Source organism: Aegilops tauschii, chromosome 7 (assembly GCF_002575655.3).
Source record: "Aegilops tauschii subsp. strangulata cultivar AL8/78 chromosome 7, Aet v6.0, whole genome shotgun sequence".
Classification (NCBI taxonomy): domain Eukaryota; kingdom Viridiplantae; phylum Streptophyta; class Magnoliopsida; order Poales; family Poaceae; genus Aegilops; species Aegilops tauschii.
Window position 1 is genome coordinate 1,972,640 of NC_053041.3, and position 20,355 is coordinate 1,992,994.

The following is a 20,355-nucleotide window of genomic DNA, read 5'->3' on the forward strand; positions in this document are numbered from 1 at the left end:
CCGTATGAACTATGGTTTAGAGAAACCTAAGCTGTCGTTTCTTAAAAGTTTGGTGCTGCGACGCTTATGTGAAAAAGTTCCAGGCTGATAAGCTCGAACCCAAAGCGGATAAATGCATCTTCATAGAATACCCAAAACAGTTGGGTATACCTCCTATTTCAGATCTTGAAGAAAAAGTGATTGTTTCTAGAAACGGGTCCTTTCTCGAGGAAAAGTTTCTCTCGAAAGAATTGAGTGGGAGGATGGTGAGACTTGATGAGGTCATTGAACCGTCACTTCAACTAATGTGTAGCAGGGCACAAGAAGTTGTTCCTGTGGCACCTACACCAATTGAAGTGGAAGCTTATGATAGTGATCATGAAACTTCAGATCAAGTCACTACCAAACCTCATAGGACGACAAGGATGCGTACTACTTCAGAGTGGTACGTAATCCTGTCTTGGGAGTCATGTTGCTAGACAACAATGAACCTATGAGCTATGGAGAAGCGATGGTGGGCCCGGATTCCGATGAATGGCTTGAGGCCATAAAATCCGAGAGGATCCATGTATGAAAACAAAGTATAGACTTTGAAAGAACTACTTGATGGTCGTAAGGCTGTTGGGTACAGATGGATTTTAAAGGGAAGACAGACAATGATGGTAAGTGTCACCATTAAGAAAGCTCGACTTGTCGTTAAGATGTTTTCCGGCAAGTTCAAGGAGTTGACTGCGATGAGACTTTCTCACTCGTAGCGATGCTAAGAGTCTGTTAGAATTATATTAGCAGTTACTGCATTATTTATGAAATCTTGCAGATAGGATGTCAAAACATTGTTTCCTCGACGATTTTCTTGAGGAAAGGTTGTATGTGACACAACCAGAAGGTTTTGTCAATCCTGAAAGATGCTAACAAGTACGCAAAGCTCCAGCAATCCTTCTAAGGATTGGAGTAAGCATCTCGGAGTTGGAATGAACACTTTGATGAGATGATCAAAGATTTTGGGTTTATACAAGGTTCATGAGAAACTTGTATTTCCAAAGAAGTGAGTGGGAGCACTATAGAATTTTTGATGAGTATATGGTGTTAACATATTGTTGATCAGAAATGATGTAGAATTTCTGGAAAGCATCCAGGGTTATTTGAAAAGTGTGTTTTAATGGAAAACCTGGATTAAGCTACTTGAACATTGAGCATCAAGATGTATAAGGATAGATCAAAAACGCTTAATAGTACTTTCAAATGAATACATACCGTGACAAGATTTTGAAGGAGTTCAAAATAGATCAGCAAAGAAGGAGTTCTTGGCTGTGTTACAAGGTGTGAGTATTGAGTAAGACTCAAGACCTGACCACGGCAGAAGAGAGAGAAAGGACGAAGGTCGTCCCCTATGCTTTAGACGTAGGCTCTACAGTATGCTATGCTATGTACCGCACCTGAAGTGTGCCTTGCCATGAGTTAGTCAAGGGGTACAATAGTGATCCAGGAATGGATCACATGACAGCGGTCGAACTTATCCTTAGTATCTAGTGTACTAAGGAATTTTCTCGATTATGGAGGTGGTAAAACAGTTCGTCCTAAAGGGTTACGTCGATGCAAACTTTGACACTAATCCGGATGACTCTGAGTAGTAAACCGGATTCATATAGTAGAGCAGTTATTTGGAATAGCTCCAAGTAGCGCGTGGTAGCTACATCTACAAGATGACATAGAGATTTGTAAAGCACACACGGATCTGAATGTTGCAGACCCGTTGACTAAAACCTCTCTCGTAAGCATAACATGATCAAACCCTAGAACTCATTGAGTGTTAATCACATGGTGATGTGGACTAGATTATTGACTCTAGTGAACTTTGAGTGTTAATCACATGGTGATGTGAACTAGATTATTGACTCTAGTGCAAGTGGGAGACTGTTGGGAATATGCCCTAGAGGCAATAATAAAATGGTTATTATTGTATTTCCTTGTTCATGATAATTGTCTGTTGTTCATGCTATAATTGTATTAACTGGGAACCGTAATACATGTGTGAATACATAGACCACAACATGTCCCTAGTAAGCCTCTAGTTGACTAGCTCGTTGATCAATAGATGGTTATGGTTTCCTGACCATGGACATTGGATGTCATTGATAACGGGATCACATCATTAGGAGAATGATGTGATGGACAAGACCCAATCCTAAGCATAGCACAAGACCGTGTAGTTCGTTTGCTAGAGCTTTTCTAATGTCAAGTATCATTTCCTTAGACCATGAGATTGTGCAACTCCCGGATACCGTAGGAATGCTTTGGGTGTACCAAACGTCACAACGTAACTGGGTGGCTATAAAGGTGCACTACAGGTATCTCCGAAAGTGTCTGTTGGGTTGGCACGAATCGAGACTGGGATTTGTCAGTCCGTATGACGGAGAGGTATCTCTGGGCCCACTCGGTAATGCATCATCATAATGAGCTCAATGTGACCAAGTGTTTGGTCACAGGATCATGCATTACGGTACGAGTAAAGTGACTTGCCGGTAACGAGATTGAACAAGGTATTGGGATACCGACGATCGAATCTCGGGCAAGTAACGTACCGATTGACAAAGGGAATTGTATACGGGATTGATTGAATCCTCGACATTGTGGTTCATCGGAAGAGATCATCGTGGAACATGTGGGAGCCAACATGGGTATCCAGATCCCGCTGTTGGTTATTGACCGGAGAGTCGTCTCGGTCATGTCTGCATGTCTCCCGAACCCGTAGGGTCTACACACTTAAGGTTCGGTGACGCTAGGGTTGTAGAGATATTAGTATGCGGAAATCCGAAAGTCGTTCGGAGTCCCGGATGAGATCCCGGACGTCACGAGGAGTTCAGGAATGGTCCGGAGGTAAAGATTTATATATGGGAAGTCCTATTTGGGCCACCGGAAAATGTTAGGGATTTTTCGGTATTGTACCGGGAAGGTTCTAGAAGGTTCTGAAGTGGGGCCCACCTGCATGGGGGGACCCACATGAACGTGGGTAGTGGGGTCAAGCCCCACACCCCTGGTCAAGGCGCACCAAGATCCCACCTTAGAAGGAATAAGATCATATCCCGAAGGGATAAGATCAAGATCCCTAAAAAAGGGGGATAACAATCGGTGGGGAAGGGAAATGATGGGATTTCTTTCCCCCACCTTTGCCAATGCCCCAATGGACTTGGAGGGCAAGAAACCAGCCCCCTCCATCCCTATATATAGTGGGGAGGCGCATGGGAGCAGCACCCCAAGCCCTGGCGCCTCCCTCCCTCCCGTGACACCTCTTCCTCCCCGCTTGCGCTTGGCGAAGCCCTGCCGGGATCCCGCTACTTCCACCACTACGCCGTCGTGCTGCTGGATCTCCATCAACTTCTCCTCCCCCCTTGCTGGATCAAGAAGGAGGAGACGTCCCCGCTCCGTACGTGTGTTGAACGCGGAGGTGCCGTCCGTGCGGCGCTAGGATCATCGGTGATTTGGATCATGACGAGTACGACTCCATCAACCCCGTTCTCTTGAACGCTTCCGCTCGCGATCTACAAGGGTATGTAGATGCACTCCTCCCCTCTCGTTGCTAGCATCTCCTAGATTGATCTTGGTGACACGTAGGAAAATTTTGAATTTCTGCTACGTTCCCCAACAGGAGGGACGCGGACTCATCATAGGGATGAAGGAGGCCTGCTTCTCAAACCGCTCGCTGAGGCCGACGAGGAGGACGTTGATGAGCTGGCGATCTTCGATTGGATCACCAAGTTCGCGGAGTTCATCCGTGATCGCCTTGAGGCGTTGGCAGTAGACGCCGACTGGTGAATCACGTTGCACCGTATTCCGAAGCTCAGTGTGGAGATTGTTGGCGCGAGCGTCGATGTTATCCTGGAAGAGTTGACGAAGGGCCGCCCATAGATCGGCGGTGGAGGCACCGTCACAGTGGACGAGATTGAAGATCTCTAGGGAGACTCGCATGTAGATCCATTGAATAAATGGCGAGATCATCCTTGACCCATTGCGGATCATGAATTTGAGGAAGAGAGTCGTCGGCAACGTGAGAGCGGAGATTGCATCGCCCAAGGTGGACGTCGAAGAGGTGACGCCAATGGTAGTTGTTGTGAGCAGCAAGGTCTAGGGTTATGGGGATGTAGGGGCTAATATCGGAGATGGTGTCGGTGAAGGAGATGGAAGGGTGTATTGGTGGGGTTAAAGCTAGAGTAGAGGTAGAGGCGGAGGAGGCCGTGGCCGCGGCGACCTTGGCGGCGACGATGGCGGCGCACCGCTCGAAGTAGCCGGGCGGCGGCGGCGGTGGCGGCGCTGGTGGGTTAGCCATACCCTAGGATCGAAAGTCTGATACCATGTAGAATTGTATTGAATAATTGTGGATGCAATATTGTGCCAGTACAGGAGGTATATATAAGAGCCAAGCCGCACCTAACCTAGCCCTATTACAAATCGAGTAGGAGTCCTAATCCTATTACAAGTTGTATTCTAACACACACGCGATCCAAAGCATCTCCTTTATTTCTTTCTCTTCTTTGTCACACAAGCAATGCAATGCAAAGCAAAGCATCATCTCGAAAATTGCTCCCGGGGTCTCCTCCTTTCTTTCTCACTCCGGCGAGCTAGGTTCTTTCCCACCTTCATTCTCCTTCGCATTCACTTCACCTGGACTGCTATCCATTCCATTGAGCCACCCACCGCCGACGACGACCGACTGAGACCAGCGCACCACCGGTTGAGCGCCCGACCGGCGGCGACCTACTGATAATGGGCTCCCTGCTGATGCCGCTGCTGGGCAGCGTGGCCGCCAAGGCCTGGTGGGAGAGCTGCTGCGGGCTTGGGGGCTGGACAAGTCCGGCCGGAAGCTGGAGCGGCACCTCGCGGCTGTCCAGTGCATCCTGCTAGACGCCGAGGTCAAGAGCCGAACCAACCCCGCCGTCAGCCAGTGGATCAAGGACCTCAAGACCGCAGCCTACCAGGCATACGATGTCCTCGACGACTTCCGCTATGAGGTGCTACGCCGCTGTGCCGCCAAGCTCCGCCGCCCCTCCAAGGCATCTAAGGTTCGTCCTCATCCTACCTCTCTTCCTAGATAAAAAGTACCCCGCCTCGGCTGGCTCTATTTTCAATTAGTTGTGATGGAATCTTTATTATAATTTCAATTTATTTAATTTCATTCCAGGTGCTGCGCTACTTCACCGCCAATAGCCCGGTTGTTTTCCGTCTTCACATGAGTTGGAAGTTGAAGGATGCCCTTGAGACCATAGATGAACTGATTGTGGAAATGAACAATTTTAACTTCCTGCAGCATATCGAGGCACCAAGCATTGTTCATCCTCAGACACACTCTCGTGTCGATGAATCAGAGATTGTCGGGAGACAAGATGAGAAGGAACAAGTGGTAAACATATTACTTGACCACTCCCTCAACAACAGTTCCAATAACAATGTCATGGTGCTCCCCATAGTTGGTATGGGGGGGATCGGTAAGACTACCCTTGCCCAACTTGTGCACAATGATCAGAGGATGAAGCATCATTTTGAGTTGGTCATATGGGTCTGTGTCTCTAACAAGTTCGTTATCGAAGAAATTGTTCGATCTGTAATACAAGTCGCCACAATGAACAAGTGTGAATTGACTGAGATGGAGGCACTGCAGAAGAAGCTTGCTGAAGTGTTGGGCAATAATAGGTACCTCCTAGTGTTGGATGATGTTTGGAATGAAGATAGACAAAAGTGGGATGATATGAGATCTTTGTTATGCTCACATGCTGGCTCAGGCAGTGCTATAATTGTTACAAGCCGCAGCGATCAAGTTGCTTCTATCATGGGCACAAATCCTCCACGCAAAATATCACTTCTAAACGAGGATCGGTCATGGGAGCTTTTTCACAGAAACACATTTGGAACGGAAGTGGAGAAGCAAGAGGAATTGATTTCAATGGGTAAGAGTATTATTCATAAGTGTAAGGGATTGCCTCTTGCCATTAAGACTATAGCAGCTTTACTTCGTTCGAAGAATCACAGTCAGTGGTTTTCTGTCGTGGATAGTGATGTATGGAAGAGTGACATCATCGCAACTAGGGTTGTACCTGCACCACAGCCGAGCTATGATCACTTGTCATCCAAAGAGAAAATGTGTTTTTCCATCTGTGCTATTTTCCCCAAGGATAGCCCGATAGATAAAGACATGTTAATCCAGCTTTGGATGGCAAATGACTTTATTGCATCAGAAACAAGAGGCCAACAAACTTTCAATATGCTAGTATGAAGATGAGAAAATCCACCGACCAACTACTTGCAAGATGCATGATCTAATGCATGATCTTGCTGACTCCATAAGCGGAAATGATTGCTCCATTCTGCAAGAATCTTCATCACATCAGGAGATTCTGCAAGGATCCACAGCTGCTAGACCATTACAGCATGAGGCTCAACATTTGTCACTTCATTATGTCAGTAATCAAGCTATTGCAACCATGGAGGAAATTCTAGCTACCCGGGCCCGCATGGTATTAGTCCAAAGTGAGTGGCTTCCTCGTGATGAAGCCAAGTTTCTGAGTATGACCAAGTCAAAATTTATGTCCTTGCGAGCACTGAAGACATTCTCAACGGAGGGACATATGAAAACTTGAAGCATCTTCGCTATCCAGATTTTTCTCACTCTAGTATACATGCACTACCTGAAGCCATTACCATGCTGTATGGCTTGCAAAAATTGAAGCTCATTAGTTGTAGACACCTGAAGAAATTACCAGAAGGCATGAAATATATGAGAAGTCTTCGACATATCTTCCTTGTTGGGTGTACAGGATTGGAGCGCATGCCAGAGGGTATTGGCCAGCTGAATTCTCTACAGACATTGACAAGTTATGTCATTGATAGTGATGCAGGTCGTGGAATTGATCAACTGAAAGATCTGAATCTAGGTGGTGCTCTTTCTTTGTTTGAGCTGAGAAAAGTGCATGCTGCAGAAAATGCTAAAGAAGGCAACCTGTCTACCAAGCATAATTTGAAACGATTGTCACTCAATTGGGAACGTGAACCTTACAGTACTCGTATTCAATATGCAGATGCTAAAGCAGAAACAATATTAGAGGCCCTTCTTCCCCACAAAAGGCTTGAAATTCTAGTGTTACGTAATTACACTGGCGCTAAATTGTCATCATGGATGCACAACTCTACAGTGTTAGAGCATCTCAGTGAACTTACTCTGAGTGACTGCATGAATTGCAAGGATCTTCCACCATTATGGCGGCTGCCCTCCCTCGTGTACTTGCGTTTGAACGGCTTGCATAGCTTGACAAGTATATGTGTTGGCACTGAAGATACTGACATCAGGGAATCCAATACTTCTAGACCACCCTTCTTTCCTAAATTGGAACATATGATAATTGCCGTCATGGATGGACTAGAGCGATGTCACCACGAGTACTGTCGGGCAATCGACCTTCTTTGCACCTCCAATCCTAGAGGGCATACGACCTTCTTTGCTGCGTACGTACTGTCGGGCAATTCGTTATCCTTTGAAAGCTTCTTCTTTAATATTTCCAGTAGCTTCTCAAATTCTTTGTCAGGCACAACATTCTCTGCCTTCCACTGCAGCAATTCCAGTACGGTACCGAGCTTTGTGTTCCCATCTTCATAATTGGGGTACAACCCTTTTTTGTGATCCTCTAACATGCGATCGAACTTCAGCTCCTCCTTTTCACTTTCGGACTGTGTCCTTGCATCAACAATGACCCTGCGGAGATCATCATAATCAGGCACATCGTCTGGTTCCTCTTGATCTTCAGCAGGTTCCCCTGTTGCAGCTTCCCCTGTTGCAGCATCACCGTATTCATGGGGCACATAGTTGTCATCGTCCTCTTCTTCTTCGCTGTCTTCCATCATAACCCCTATTTCTTCATGCTTGGTCCAAACATTATAGTGTGGCATGAAACCCTTATAAAGCAGGTGGGTGTGAAGGGTTTTCGAGTTAGAGTAAGACCTCGTATTCCCACAGCTAGGGCATGGACAGCACATAAAACCATTCTGCTTGTTTGCCTCAGCCACTTCGAGAAAATTATGCACGCCCTTAATGTACTCGGAGGTGTGTCTGTTACCGTACATCCATTGCCGGTTCATCTGCGTGCATTATATATAATTAAGTGTGTCAAAAACCATTATAGAACATAATGGATAGATAAGTGACCAAATTAATAGAAGTTCATCATCACATATTAAAACCAAAGTACATACATAGTTCTCATTGAACAACATATAGCTCTCCAGAGCATCTAATTAAACCATACATTGAAACTATGTAAATCATTTCAATGCACCAACAAATGCGATCATAATCGCAACCAAGGTAACAATTGAGCCAACGGCATAATGATACCAAGCCTCGGCATGAATGGCATATTTTCTAATCTTTCTAATCTTCAAGCGCATTGCATCCATCTTGATCTTGTGATCATCGACGACATCCACAACATGCAACTCCAATATCATCTTCTCCCGCTCAATTTTTTTATTTTTCCTTCAAGGAATTGTTTTCTTCTTCAACTAAATTTAACCAGTCGACAATAGGGTCGGTTGGAATTTCCGGTTCACGTACCTCCTAGATAAATAAAATCTATGTCACATTGGTCGGCATAATTGTCATAAACAATAAATGAACCAAATAGTTATAAAAGATAATATATACTACATCCGAATCATAGACAGGGCGATGGCCGACGGGGGCGGATACCAAAACCATCGCACTATATAATAACAAGCAATAATAAAAGTAAGAAAATTACACAAGTATCTATCTAAAGTAAGTATTTTTTTCTTTCAGAAAGAAGATAAGAAAAAGAGGCTCACCACGGTGGTGCCGGCGACGAGATCGGCGCGGGCGATCGACGGTGGTGAAGACAGGGACGGGACGTGACAGACCGCTAAATCTAGACAAATCTTGGAGAAAATGGAGTTTGGAGGTCGAGCTTCGAGAGGAAAAAGCTTAACTAGTGTGGCTCGGGCATTTCATCAAATACCTCATGTGCATAGGAGGTGAGCTAGAGTACCACAAAGCTCTCCCCTCGCCGGCAGGAAAAAACAGAGCACTCTGTGGAATGCTCTGCCGCAGCGATGGGGTATATATAGGCAACTCATTGGTCCCGGTTCGTGGCTGGAACCGGGACTAAAGGCCCCCCTTCTGTTCCGGTTCTAGGCACGAACCGGGACCAATGGTTGTGGGTCAGGAGTGAGGACCGTTGGTCCCGGTTCGTGCCTAGAACCGGGACCAATGGGTCCACACGAACCAGGACAAATACCTCCCGAGGCCCGGGCAGCCCCCTGGGCGCACGAACCGGGACATATGCCCCCCATGGGTCCCGGTTCGTGACAGAACCGGAACTAATGGGCTGGCCAGGCCCGAACCAAAGCCCTGTTTTCTACTAGTGACCCTATGTCTCTGCGTAAAAAGCATCAACACTATGATAAATGACCCTATGTCGTCAGATCAGCGAGAGAGGGGGGAACGGGCGAGGAAGGAAGACGAACACGAGAGAGACGAGCATATTTTTTTTGGTGCTGCCGTAACTGCGCAGCCTTTTCCGTTTTCTCGTTCCTTTTATCTGAATTACAAGAGCTAGTCTACCCTCCGGGTCTGGCTGCCATGATTCGCGTAGATCGCGCCATCCCGCGATCACGTCCATAGCGAAAGCCAAGTGACCAGGAGGGAATAACAGAAAGGAAACTGGAGAGCGCCCGCTACGTACGCCTCCCTAATCTACGTGCATGCATGGGTCACATCAGCCCAGCTGCACCTTATTTTAAAACGGAATAAACAACCTAGCGTACGTGGGCTTGAGCTTATTCAGGCTAACAAATTTCCCCCCTAAGCTCAACGTCCCACGGTCACTTCCCTGATGCTAAGTTTCTGCCGTAGCTCGACGAACCGGACACGCCCCAGTGCCTTGGTCAGCGCATCGGCTAGCTGATCGCTTGTGCCAATATGATCGATCTCCACTTGCCTTGTTTCCACACAGTCACGGATGAAGTGGAACTTGACATCGATGTGCTTGTTTCTGTCGTGGTGAACAGGATTCCTAGCCAATGCAATGGCAGATTTGTTGTCGATCAAGAGCTTGAACGCACTAACTTCTTCCCCTCTCATTTCTGCAAGAAGGATGCTCAACCACAGGCCTTGACAAGTAGCCGCGGCCGCTTCCACATATTCTGCCTCACAGGAGCTGATTGCGACGATCTTTTGCTTTTGAGAGGTCCAAGACACAGGATTTTCACCAAGGAAGAAAACCTGGCCAGAAGTGCTCTTGCGATCTCCAATGTCTCCAGCGTGGTCGCTATCACTGTATCCAAGCAGTGTAGCTTTCCCAGAGCCACGCCGATAGCAGCAGCCATGTTTGAGAGTTCCACGCACATACCAAAGAATTTACTTGACGGCCGTCCAGTGGGTGGCTGTTGGCTTCTCCATGAACCTGCTCACAATCCCCACAGCATGTGCAATGTCCGGCCTGGTATGTACCAAGTATCTCAAACTCCCGATTATACTGCGCTACAGAGAGGGATCAACAGCCTTTGCCTCATCATCTTTTCTCAGTTTGAGCCGGCACTCCATGGGTGTTTGACACCCATTGCACCCTGTCATCCCTGCAGCTTCAAGTATCTTTTCTGCATAGCTCTTCTGACACAAAGTAATTGAGTCTCTGGATTGGGTTACCTCGATGCCCAAGTAGTAGCTTAGGAGACCGAGGTCACTCATTTTGGAGTCTTGCATCTGCTTCTTGAACTCGGTGATGGATGCTTGGTCTGTGCCGGTGATGATGAGATCATCGACGTACACACCAACTAGCAGGAATGAATGTGCGTCCCCGCGGCGATACACGGCATGCTCCAGTGCGCTGCGCGTGTGCCCCAGCGTACTCATGGTCTCGTCCAGCTTCGCGTACCAGGCCCTTGGAGCTTGCCGCCGTCGGTAGAGCGCATTCCGAAGCTGCAGAACCTTCTGCTCCCTGCCGGCAGTGACGTACCCCGGCGGCTGCGCCATGTACACTTCCTCGGCGAGGTCACCATTGAGGAAGGCGGATTTGACATCCATATGGTGCACCTCCCAGCTGTAGTGCGCGGCGAGCGTGAGGAGCCGCCGCACGGTCTCCATCCGTGCCACTGGCGCGAAAACTTCCTCGAAGTTCATGCCTTCACGCTGCACATAGCCTTTCGCCACCAGACGCGCCTTGTACTTGACAATGTTGCTGTCGGTATCGCGCTTGATGCGGTACACCCACTTCAAGCCAATGGCTTTGTGGCCGGCCGGCAAGTGGGCGAGCTCCCAGGTGCTGCTCACGCCTATGGAGTCCATCTCCGCATCCATTGCCGCCTTCTAGGCCCTGTCGCTCAAGTGATCTCGCGCGGCTCCTCTGCCGTGAGCAAGCACTGATCAGGCTCCTCTCATACAACCTCATGTTCTGTCTCGTCGAGAACATCGGAGAGGCGCCGATATCTTATCAGCCCGGAGTCGACATCGCGCGTGTCATTGTGCGTGGGTAGCGTGGCCCATCGTGGCTCCCGCGTCACCACAGGGGTGCATGGCTCGGGCTGCGGTGTGGCGGGCGCCGATGCGGTCAGCGTGTCGGTAGAGTCCGGCGGCGTCCCCAATGGTGGCATAGAGGGTGATCGTGGCGCCCTGCTTCTCTGCGTAGACGCAGGTGAGCCGCCCGTGTCCAGCTCGTGCACACCGTGGCCATTGGCGTAGACCACAGTGAATGTCGTCAGTGTGGGTGCGGTGACCGCGCCCTGGGTGCTCCAACTCCACTGCATGCTTTCCTCAAACACAACATCACGTGTGACTTGTACCTTTTGTGTAGCTGGATTGTACACACGATAGCCCTTGGTTCCTTCCTTTTAGCCTACGAAGATCATTGGGGTTGATCGATCCGAGAGCTTCGTCACTCCATGGCCAAGCTTCTTGATATGCGCCACAGACCCAAACACACGTAGGTGCAGCACACTTGGCTTGTGGCCGGCCCAAGCCTCATACGGCGTCACCCCGTCCAAGCTGCGCGTGGGAGCTCTGTTGAGCAGGTACACCGCAGTCTTCACTGCTTCAGTCCAGAAATATGACGGCACGGCCACGCTTTTGAGCAGGCAACGCGCCATCTCGACGACGATCTGATTCCGGCGTTCAACCACTCCGTTCTGCTGAGGGGAGTACGGGGTGGTCGTGTAGTGTTTGATGCCCAGCTGCTCGCAGTATTCTTTGAACTCACCGTCCCGGTGAGAGCGGAATGCGCGAAGCCTGCATTTTCCCTCGTTCTCAGCCATTGCCTGCACTTTCTTGAACTTCTGATGAGCTTCATCCTCGGATTTCAGCAACTCCAACCACATGTATCGAATGTAATCGTCAACTATCAGCGAGAAATACTTACTGCCACCCGGTGTGGTTGGTGTGATTGGCCCACACAAGTCTGTATGAACAAGCTCAAGACCTTTCTCTGCTCTGTATCCGGCCACTTGAGGAAAAGGGGCATGGTGTTGTTTGCCCAATGCACAACCATCACAGTACTCCTCGACGCAGTCAATGATCGGCATCCCGCGTACCATTTCCTTCGAAGACATGGCTCGCAAAGCTCTGAAGTGCAGGTGTCCCATCCTCGCATGCCAGCGCCAGGTGACATCTTCAGTCTTGGTGAGGAGACGGGCTGGGGCGTCAATGCTCATACGCCCGTGTACAATCTGCTCGTCGTCCGTTTGACGCAAGCCAGGATGCGCCGGCCTGGATCTTGGATGGTCATGATCCCATCTTCAATCCCTATCCGGCATCCACCCTCATCCAACTGCCCTACTGAGATGATATTGCTGCGTAAGCTTGAGAATGAAATCGACTTCAGAGAGAGCACGTTGATCACCATTCTGGCAGTGAAACGCAACAGCGCCCCTGCCCTTTATAGCCACCAGAGAGCCGTCTCCGAATTTCACTGTGCCGTGTACACCTTCATCAAGTGTAGAAAACATGTTCCTCTCCCCAGTCATATGGCTGGACGCCCCTGTATCATAGTACCAAAGGCCATTGGGTGAAGGCACGGGAATCACCTTTTCCTCAGGTGTAGAGACGTTGGTGACCACGGCCATGAGCAGGCCCTGATCGTGTTCGTCGCGATCTTCGCGGACGAGGTTAGCATGTTCCTTCTGCTTCTCTAGCCATGACCAGCAGTCTTTTTTCCGGTGTCCGGTCTTGCCGCAATAGTGGCATTTGCCCTTCTTCTTGCCGCTGGATCCACCTGATCCACCCGCGCCGCCGCTGTTCGACGCAGGTTTGCCGCCGCTCTGTGGCTTAGGCTTTTCCGACGACTTGCTTTTGCCGCCGCCGCCGCCGTGTGACGAACTACCGTCGGCGAACTGACGCTCACGAGCAGCCCACTCCTCCGTGGTGTACATGAGTTGGCCGGTGGACTGCTTGGCGTCGTCGACGTCATAGTGGTCCTCACACGCCGAGAGACGTCTGGTCAACTCCTCGACCGACAGCGTCTTGAGATCAATCAGCGACTCAATCGCCATGGCCATCTCCTAGGAGTGTCTTACAGGGAATGAAGGGGCTGGGTGGTGTTAGAATTCTAGTGCTAAAAATCACACTACCTTGAGGCAGGGGAGTCATTCGATCCAATTAATATGTGCCGTGTGTAGTTGAGAGCTTCCTCAACCACTTTGTTCTATATTGGAGGTGCTGCTGTTATACTCCCTCCGTCCTGAAATACTTGTCGGAGAGATGGATAAAATTGGATATATATCTATAGCTAAATACGTCTAGATTTATCCATTTATCCGACAAGTATTTCCGGACGGAGGGGGTATAAGATAAGACGATCTGCAGGTGCTCTAATTCCACAATGCGAGCAAGAACTCCCCAGCTGGCTGACTTTCGACCTCCCCAAAGCCCAAAGCAAGGACCTGACCTCCCCAAAGGCTATGCAACTATTTATACCGATATTTCGTTCCTAGTCAAGCCCATTCTTATCATAAAACAGAGGTCACATACGTAAAGTGAGTCTCACTTTTGGCTGATATGTCTTACAGGGTTGTCCTTCTTGAAGAAAGAAACTAAAGCATCTGCAAAGAAAATACGTACACATTAGCACTCCAAATGGAGAGAAAGCGTCTGGCCCAGAGAGGCAGCTTTTGGTGCACATTAGCCCTCCCCTGCTGCAAAAGCGTTGGTCTCGTCCACTTTTGGTGTCTCCCGAGGCAGCTTTGCCAGCCTGTCCAAATCAGCTGGATGGGGTCACTGGTTCCTTAGCAGTTACTGGCTGGGAAAACAGTACTGGCAGACAGCTACGATGGAATTGAAGGAAGCACTGTTATCCCTTACTACAGTGTTACTTGACAAGCTGATAATCAGTGCAGAGGAATTTGATGATGTGGCTCAAAAGGTTGCCCCAGGAGAAGGTGAATTTGTGGCCAAGCTCAAGACTATAGTAGAAGAGTATTGTGAGGCCACGGCTAATAGCCTAAGAATAGTCAAGCTTTGCGGTCAAATTGCTGTTACAATGATGCGGCGCAGCCAGTACAACACGCAATTCAAGGATCAGAAATTCGTGGAGACACTGTCCAAGGTTTCAAGTGTCACGTGTAACCTTGAAAGCTGCATGCTCTTCGCTGGGACTGATGGTGGTGCGAAGAAGACTGTGAGGCCCCTCCTCTCAGATCTTGTGAAAGAGGCAGAAGCATTGGTTGCTTAAAAATATAATCGTGATTTCTACCATTGTGATGTCCTATTTCTCCAGATCAAATAATCATGGCTCCAGCTCTTGGAATCATGGAACTTGGCTTGTTTCATTTATAAAACAAGATTGCGTTTCTGAAATTGTACCAATTTTTCTTTTGGCAGAGAGAATTGTACCCATTTTATGGAACATGTAATGCTACCGTTTTTCTATGTGAGACCTTAATTATGACACTCTTCTTTCATTTCAACTAGTGAATCGCTTCGTACGTGGTCTACACTACAACGAGTGGAGTACCAACCGCTGTTCAATGCGGTGTGTACGCGGTTGGAGAAGGTGGCTACGGTGGTTTTTACCCAACATGGGTGGCAGCATAATCTCCTGATCGGTCCACCATCCCTTGCGACATAGGCATAGTGTCGGTCTATAGGACTCTACTGTCGCCGATTTGTCGTTTTTTTCCATTCATTTTGTCAGACTTTCCGTGTTGGGCTGGGTTGGAGAGTCTTAATGTTCTTTTAAGCAAGGAAATTAAGAGGCCTGCAAGTGTTGGGATTCCAGAGCCAAGATTGTATTACAGGTTGCACAGGTAGTGCTACTGCAGGTTGCGCGCAAAAACAGAGCATGTAGCGGTCAAGGAAAAAACAGAGGAGTCCAACAACCCCATGCATACTAGTAGCACTGGCAGTCTCAACAACAACCGTTCAAGAACCGAACAACAACACGTGTCAGTTAAGTTAAGTGAAAACTGACGGCTGATGCAGATGCCGGAGTTGACGCTCATCAAAAACAGAGGAGGAACCAACAGCAAATTCAGTGCATCTAAAATCCTGGCAAATCGACGGCTACAACTAGTTTACTTATAATTTTGCCCTCAAGCTGCGAATCTTGGACACACACTTCTATGGAGTAATCACTTGGTAGTAAGACATGAGCCTGCTGGAATTTGTTGGCGGTTCAGTCTTGAGTGAAGACAAAGGAGAGCATTTGTTAGCTGGAGCACAACCATAGTGCTATATGCTGCTGCGTGTATCTTTTTTTATGTTGGGGTTCAGAGAGCCTTTTTTGCTCAAGGTACAATTTGCTTGGTGGATAAATGTTGAAACAACATGCAGAAAAGAATGGAGCCAATATTTAGAACAAATATAAATAGGAATACCTTGCAGGTTTGTTAAGGGGCTGGATATAGTACATTGCGGCAGTCTTTTCTCATCCGAACCATCTGAAATTCAATGGAATATATGGAACCATTTTGGTTTTGTGGAAAGAGTATGTATTTTAAGCAATTATAGTATAGTACAATGTCCAGTGATAGAATTCAGAAACTCGAACCGTCTGCTTGCTCTATTGCTCAAACTTAACAGGTTCGACATATTGCAATTAGTACGAGGCCGGACCTCCATCTCAATTACTCAACCACGATTATATCTGTCAAAAATGGGAACATGAAACATCTCTTGTTTTACATGAAACATGCGCAAACTTAACTCAGGGAATTGCCACTACCAAAATATTTGCACAAACAAATGTATGTTTTTTGGCTGCAAAGACTAATTCCACATATAATTAGAGTGGCCTGCGGTAGTTACTACACGCCACGCGCTCAAAACCAGAGCATGCATGCAGCGGTTCAGGAAATAACAAACAGTATATATTTGTCTAAAAAGGATGTCCAGGCAGCCATTGTTATTTCAGATTGGACTGACGACCAGTGCTCAGCCAGTTATGTGGATGCTCCTTGTTGGCCTCGTTGCTCTTTAGATTGTAACATCACAAAATCTGTCAAGTCAGAATGCAAAGCCTAAGAGGGTCTTTATGCACTGAAGATTCTGTCAACCTATATCACTCAATCTTCAGCTAGTCGATGTTCATGTAGCTGAGAAGTATGTTGGACTTCCTAGTCAAGTCTGTTTTTCTCTGAAAACACAAGATGATATTTTGCAAATACAAGATCGGCAAAATCAAATGTATTGCCCACGTGAAATTATGTCATATACTATCAAATAGCTACTGTTGGGTTACTTCTCCTTACTGAAGTTGAAAGAAAATTGAAAAGAAAGGTGCCTTCCCTTCTTTTTCTGGGGTGCCAAGAATCACAGTAGCAGTATCTAGGAGGTCCTTGAGGTGTCGTTACACTGTTTTAGAAAGTAGACCAGAGCCCGGTTTATACTGAAAATGCTCTCTTCTATATATTTTTTTGAAAAGGAGGATGACCCCCGACCTCTGCATCGATCGATGCATGCAGCCATATTATTGAATAAAATCGTAAGAAAGTCTCAAGGTCCAGAGAAGCTCATAGTTTGAGCTTAAGTCGAAAAGCAAAATAAAATTGCCATATCGGGCGACAAAGAATAGACTACGATGTCTACACACCAAGCTTATTATTAGCTCGCCATTCAAATCGGCTGAAGATAGCCCGTGCTACCGTCTCCCGACAGTTGCACCCAATAGCCAAAAGCTCCCTGAAGTCCGCATGAGTGAGTAACGACCAAATACGGATCCAAGCTGTAGCTTTGTGAACCGGGAGATCAATACCCTTGATCAAAATGGGGTTTTGCTCATGTTCTAGATAAGCCAATACCGTATTTGAAAGAAAGAGTGCCAAATCCAGAACTCATGTGATGCAACTGCTTCAAGAATGATGGTGAGTTTTTTGCAATGGCCTTGGTGTGCTCTCTTTGCGATTTGACTGAGTGGTGACATTCTCCTCCACGGTCCTCTCGTATGGGAACTTCTCTAGAGGCTTGAGAGATGGACCGAATCTGTATTGCCTCCCGCCTCTGGCTGTACTGCTAGACGCCGGCCGAGCAGACGGAGCGGCTGCGGCTGTCTTCTTTCCTTGCTTACGAGGCGGAGGAGAAGGACTACGACGCGCCGGAGTAGCCGGAGCGGCGGCGGGTCTCTTCCGCCGTTGCTGACGAGGCGGAGAAGGAGGAGGCTGGCTGCTAGGGCGCGCCGACACAGGCGGAGAAGGTGGCGGAGTGCCGCCACGCGCCGGAGAAGGAGGTTGAGTGCCCTGATCAGTCGCCAGAGGAGGAGGCGGAGTGCCCTGACTCGCCGGAGGAGGAGGAGGAGGCGGATGCGTCCAGTTCGGAAGGTTGATGAGGTCCTTCCGCCATAGGCATGGAGTCTTCAGAGCAGAACCTAGCCGAGTCTCCCCTTCACCGGTAGGGTGGTCAAGTTCGAGGTCCTCAAATCCCTCCGTTATTTCGTCCACCGTCACCCTAGCATATCCTTCTAGAATTGGACGACAGTGATAAGTTGCGTCGGGTTCAGGAGGCCGAACAGAGCCGACAACCGCCTTGACTCTGCCATTGCGTCATAAGGTGGCAATGTTGAGACTCCATGATAGCATCCACGGGGTAGATAGCAGGAGCCGTGAAGACAGGATCCAGCTGAAGCAGCTCGGTGGAAACAACGCTGCTTCTCCGCTGAGATGGCGGGGTAGCTTCGGCAGGTCGCTTGCTGCGATCTGCTTCTCGTTCCTCTATCGCTTGTACCCTTGCGTGCAACGCCTGCAGTTGGGTCTGCTCCACTTTCTTCCTCCTCTCCTGGCATTTGTAACCGCCTGCGTCCGGAAACCCAGCCTTCCACGGAACGGAGCCTGGCGTGCCTCGTGTCCGTCCAGGGTGCTCAGGATTCCCGAGGGCCATTGTGAGCTCGTCGTTGTCTCTATCTAGAACGAATGTCCCTTGCTACGCTGCATCGATATAGTGCTGAAGCTTCGTGACGGGTATTTGCAGTTGCTCGTTCGTCCAAACGCACTTCCCTGATACAGGGTCCAAGGTTCCGCCAACCCCGAAGAACCAAGTCCGGCAACGGTCTGGCCAGTTCAATGTCTCTGGTTCGACCCCTTTATCAACCAGGTCATTCTCAGCCTTGGCCCACAACAGCCGGGCTTTGAGGTAGCCACCTGACCCCGTGCGATGGTGAAGCTTCTTCTTCGCAGCATTTTTCTTGTTTGTCGCTGACATCTTCTTACTCTTCTCCGATGTCTTGTGGGCCACAAATGCGGGCCAGTGATCTCTGATCTTCTCATACCGGCCGATGAATTCTCGTGTCTTTTCTTTGTCGATAAACGATGTTTTCAGCTCATTCTTCCACCTCCTGAATAGTTCTGCCATCTTCTTAAGAGCATGAGACTTGATCAATTGCTCTTTAACTGGCTTCTCCGGATCCTCCTCTGGCGGTAGGGTGAAATTTGCCTTCAGCGCGGTCCAAAGATCATCTTTCTGCATATCGTCGACATAAGACACCTCAGGGTCTTCCTTAGCCGGCTTACACCATTGGTGGATGCTGATCGGGATCTTGTCCCTAACAAGAACCCCGCACTGAGCAGCAAATGCTTCCTTTATCCGGATGGGTTCAATCGGCATGCCATCGCGCGCAATTGCCATGATCTCAAACCTTCCATCCGAGCGCAACTTTTTCTTCGTGCCTCGTCTCTTTACCGAAGTTGTGCTCGATCCGGAGGGCTAGAAAAAAGAAGAAAGACGAGAGTTAATTAATATGTGTACATACCAAGACAATGAACGCATCAATTAGCTAGTCAGCACAGGCTTAACTAATATATATACCTGGTCGGACTCTGTTCGGTCACCGGAGCCGTCATCACGGTCTCCTTCTTGCACCGGCATTGGGTCACCGGAGCCATCATAATCATGTCCTTCCTCCTCCATTGTTCGATCAACGTAGCCTGCTTCTTCACCATGTCCTTCTAGACCATCGGTGTCGCTGAGAAACGACAAGCCGACATCACTTCCGGCTGCGATTATGTCCCCCAACACCGCTTCTGTTGCTTCGTCTCGGGGGTGCTCCATAGTTTCTGGAAATATTTACAACATGGCAATTATTATTCAAACATGACATATGGATATATTAGTGGCAAACGTAGAACTAGCTAGCCAATCACAATAAGGAATCATATTAGTGGCCTCGACGCTGCTTCTCTAGGGTTTGGGGTGGCCTCGGCAATGCTTCAAGGGTTTAGGGTGGCCTCGACAACGCTTCAAGGGTTTGTGGTGGCCTGACGACAACGCTCTTTTAACTTGGTAAATTTGGGTGGCCACGAGAGAGTTTGTCGGGTAGGGGCGCGGCGGGAGGGGTAGGAGACTGACATCATTTTTTTCTAGGGTTTGGGTGCCCTCGAGAGTTTTGGTCGAGCGAGAGGGCTGGGGGGTGCTCCCGTGGTATAAGTTATCACGGTCGAGAGGGGGTATATATGTCGACCGCCCCTCATGTCGAAGTTATCCGGGAGGGGGTTATATCGACAACGACGACATACATACATGGGAAAATAATGTTATCAGGGAGGGGGTATATCGACCCCCCCCCTCGCGTTGAAGTTATCGGGAGGGGGTATATCGACAACGACATACCCGATAAAAAATAAGAAGACAAAGAAGAAATAAAAAGAGGAGAAGAAGAAAGGAATAGAGGAGAAGATCGAAGAAAAAAAAAAGGTAGAAAAAATATTCCTTTTCTTCTTCTCCTCTTCTTTTTCTTCTTTTTTCCTCTTCTTATTTATTTCTCATCTTCTTCCTCTCCTCTTCTTCTCCTTTCTTCCTCTTCTTATTTTCCTTTTTCCTCTCATTCTTTTTCTTCTTCTTCCTTTCTTAGCTAGATATATAAAACTTTTCTAAAAATGTAACTTTTGCATATATAAAACTTTTTC

The 20,355-nt window shown here is 48.2% G+C and overlaps 2 protein-coding genes and 1 pseudogene across 2 annotated transcripts; 2 read left to right on the forward strand and 1 right to left on the reverse strand.

Moving 5' to 3' along the window:
- Positions 1-3,609: 3,609 nt before the first annotated feature.
- LOC109750170 (uncharacterized) lies at positions 3,610-3,945 on the reverse strand. The gene has a single exon (XM_020309121.1). The coding sequence runs from the start codon at positions 3,943-3,945 to the stop codon at positions 3,610-3,612; it is 336 nt and encodes a 111-aa protein (XP_020164710.1).
- A 49-nt stretch (positions 3,946-3,994) lies between these two features.
- On the forward strand, positions 3,995-5,378 carry LOC109750169 (putative disease resistance protein RGA3). The gene is made up of 4 exons (XM_073502790.1): positions 3,995-4,099; positions 4,773-5,036; positions 5,156-5,290; positions 5,340-5,378. The coding sequence occupies exons 1-4, from the start codon at positions 3,995-3,997 to the stop codon at positions 5,376-5,378; spliced, it is 543 nt and encodes a 180-aa protein (XP_073358891.1).
- Positions 5,379-5,446: 68 nt separating this feature from the next.
- LOC141026366 (putative disease resistance protein RGA3) lies at positions 5,447-7,272 on the forward strand (annotated as a pseudogene).
- The last annotated feature ends 13,083 nt before the right edge of the window (positions 7,273-20,355 follow it).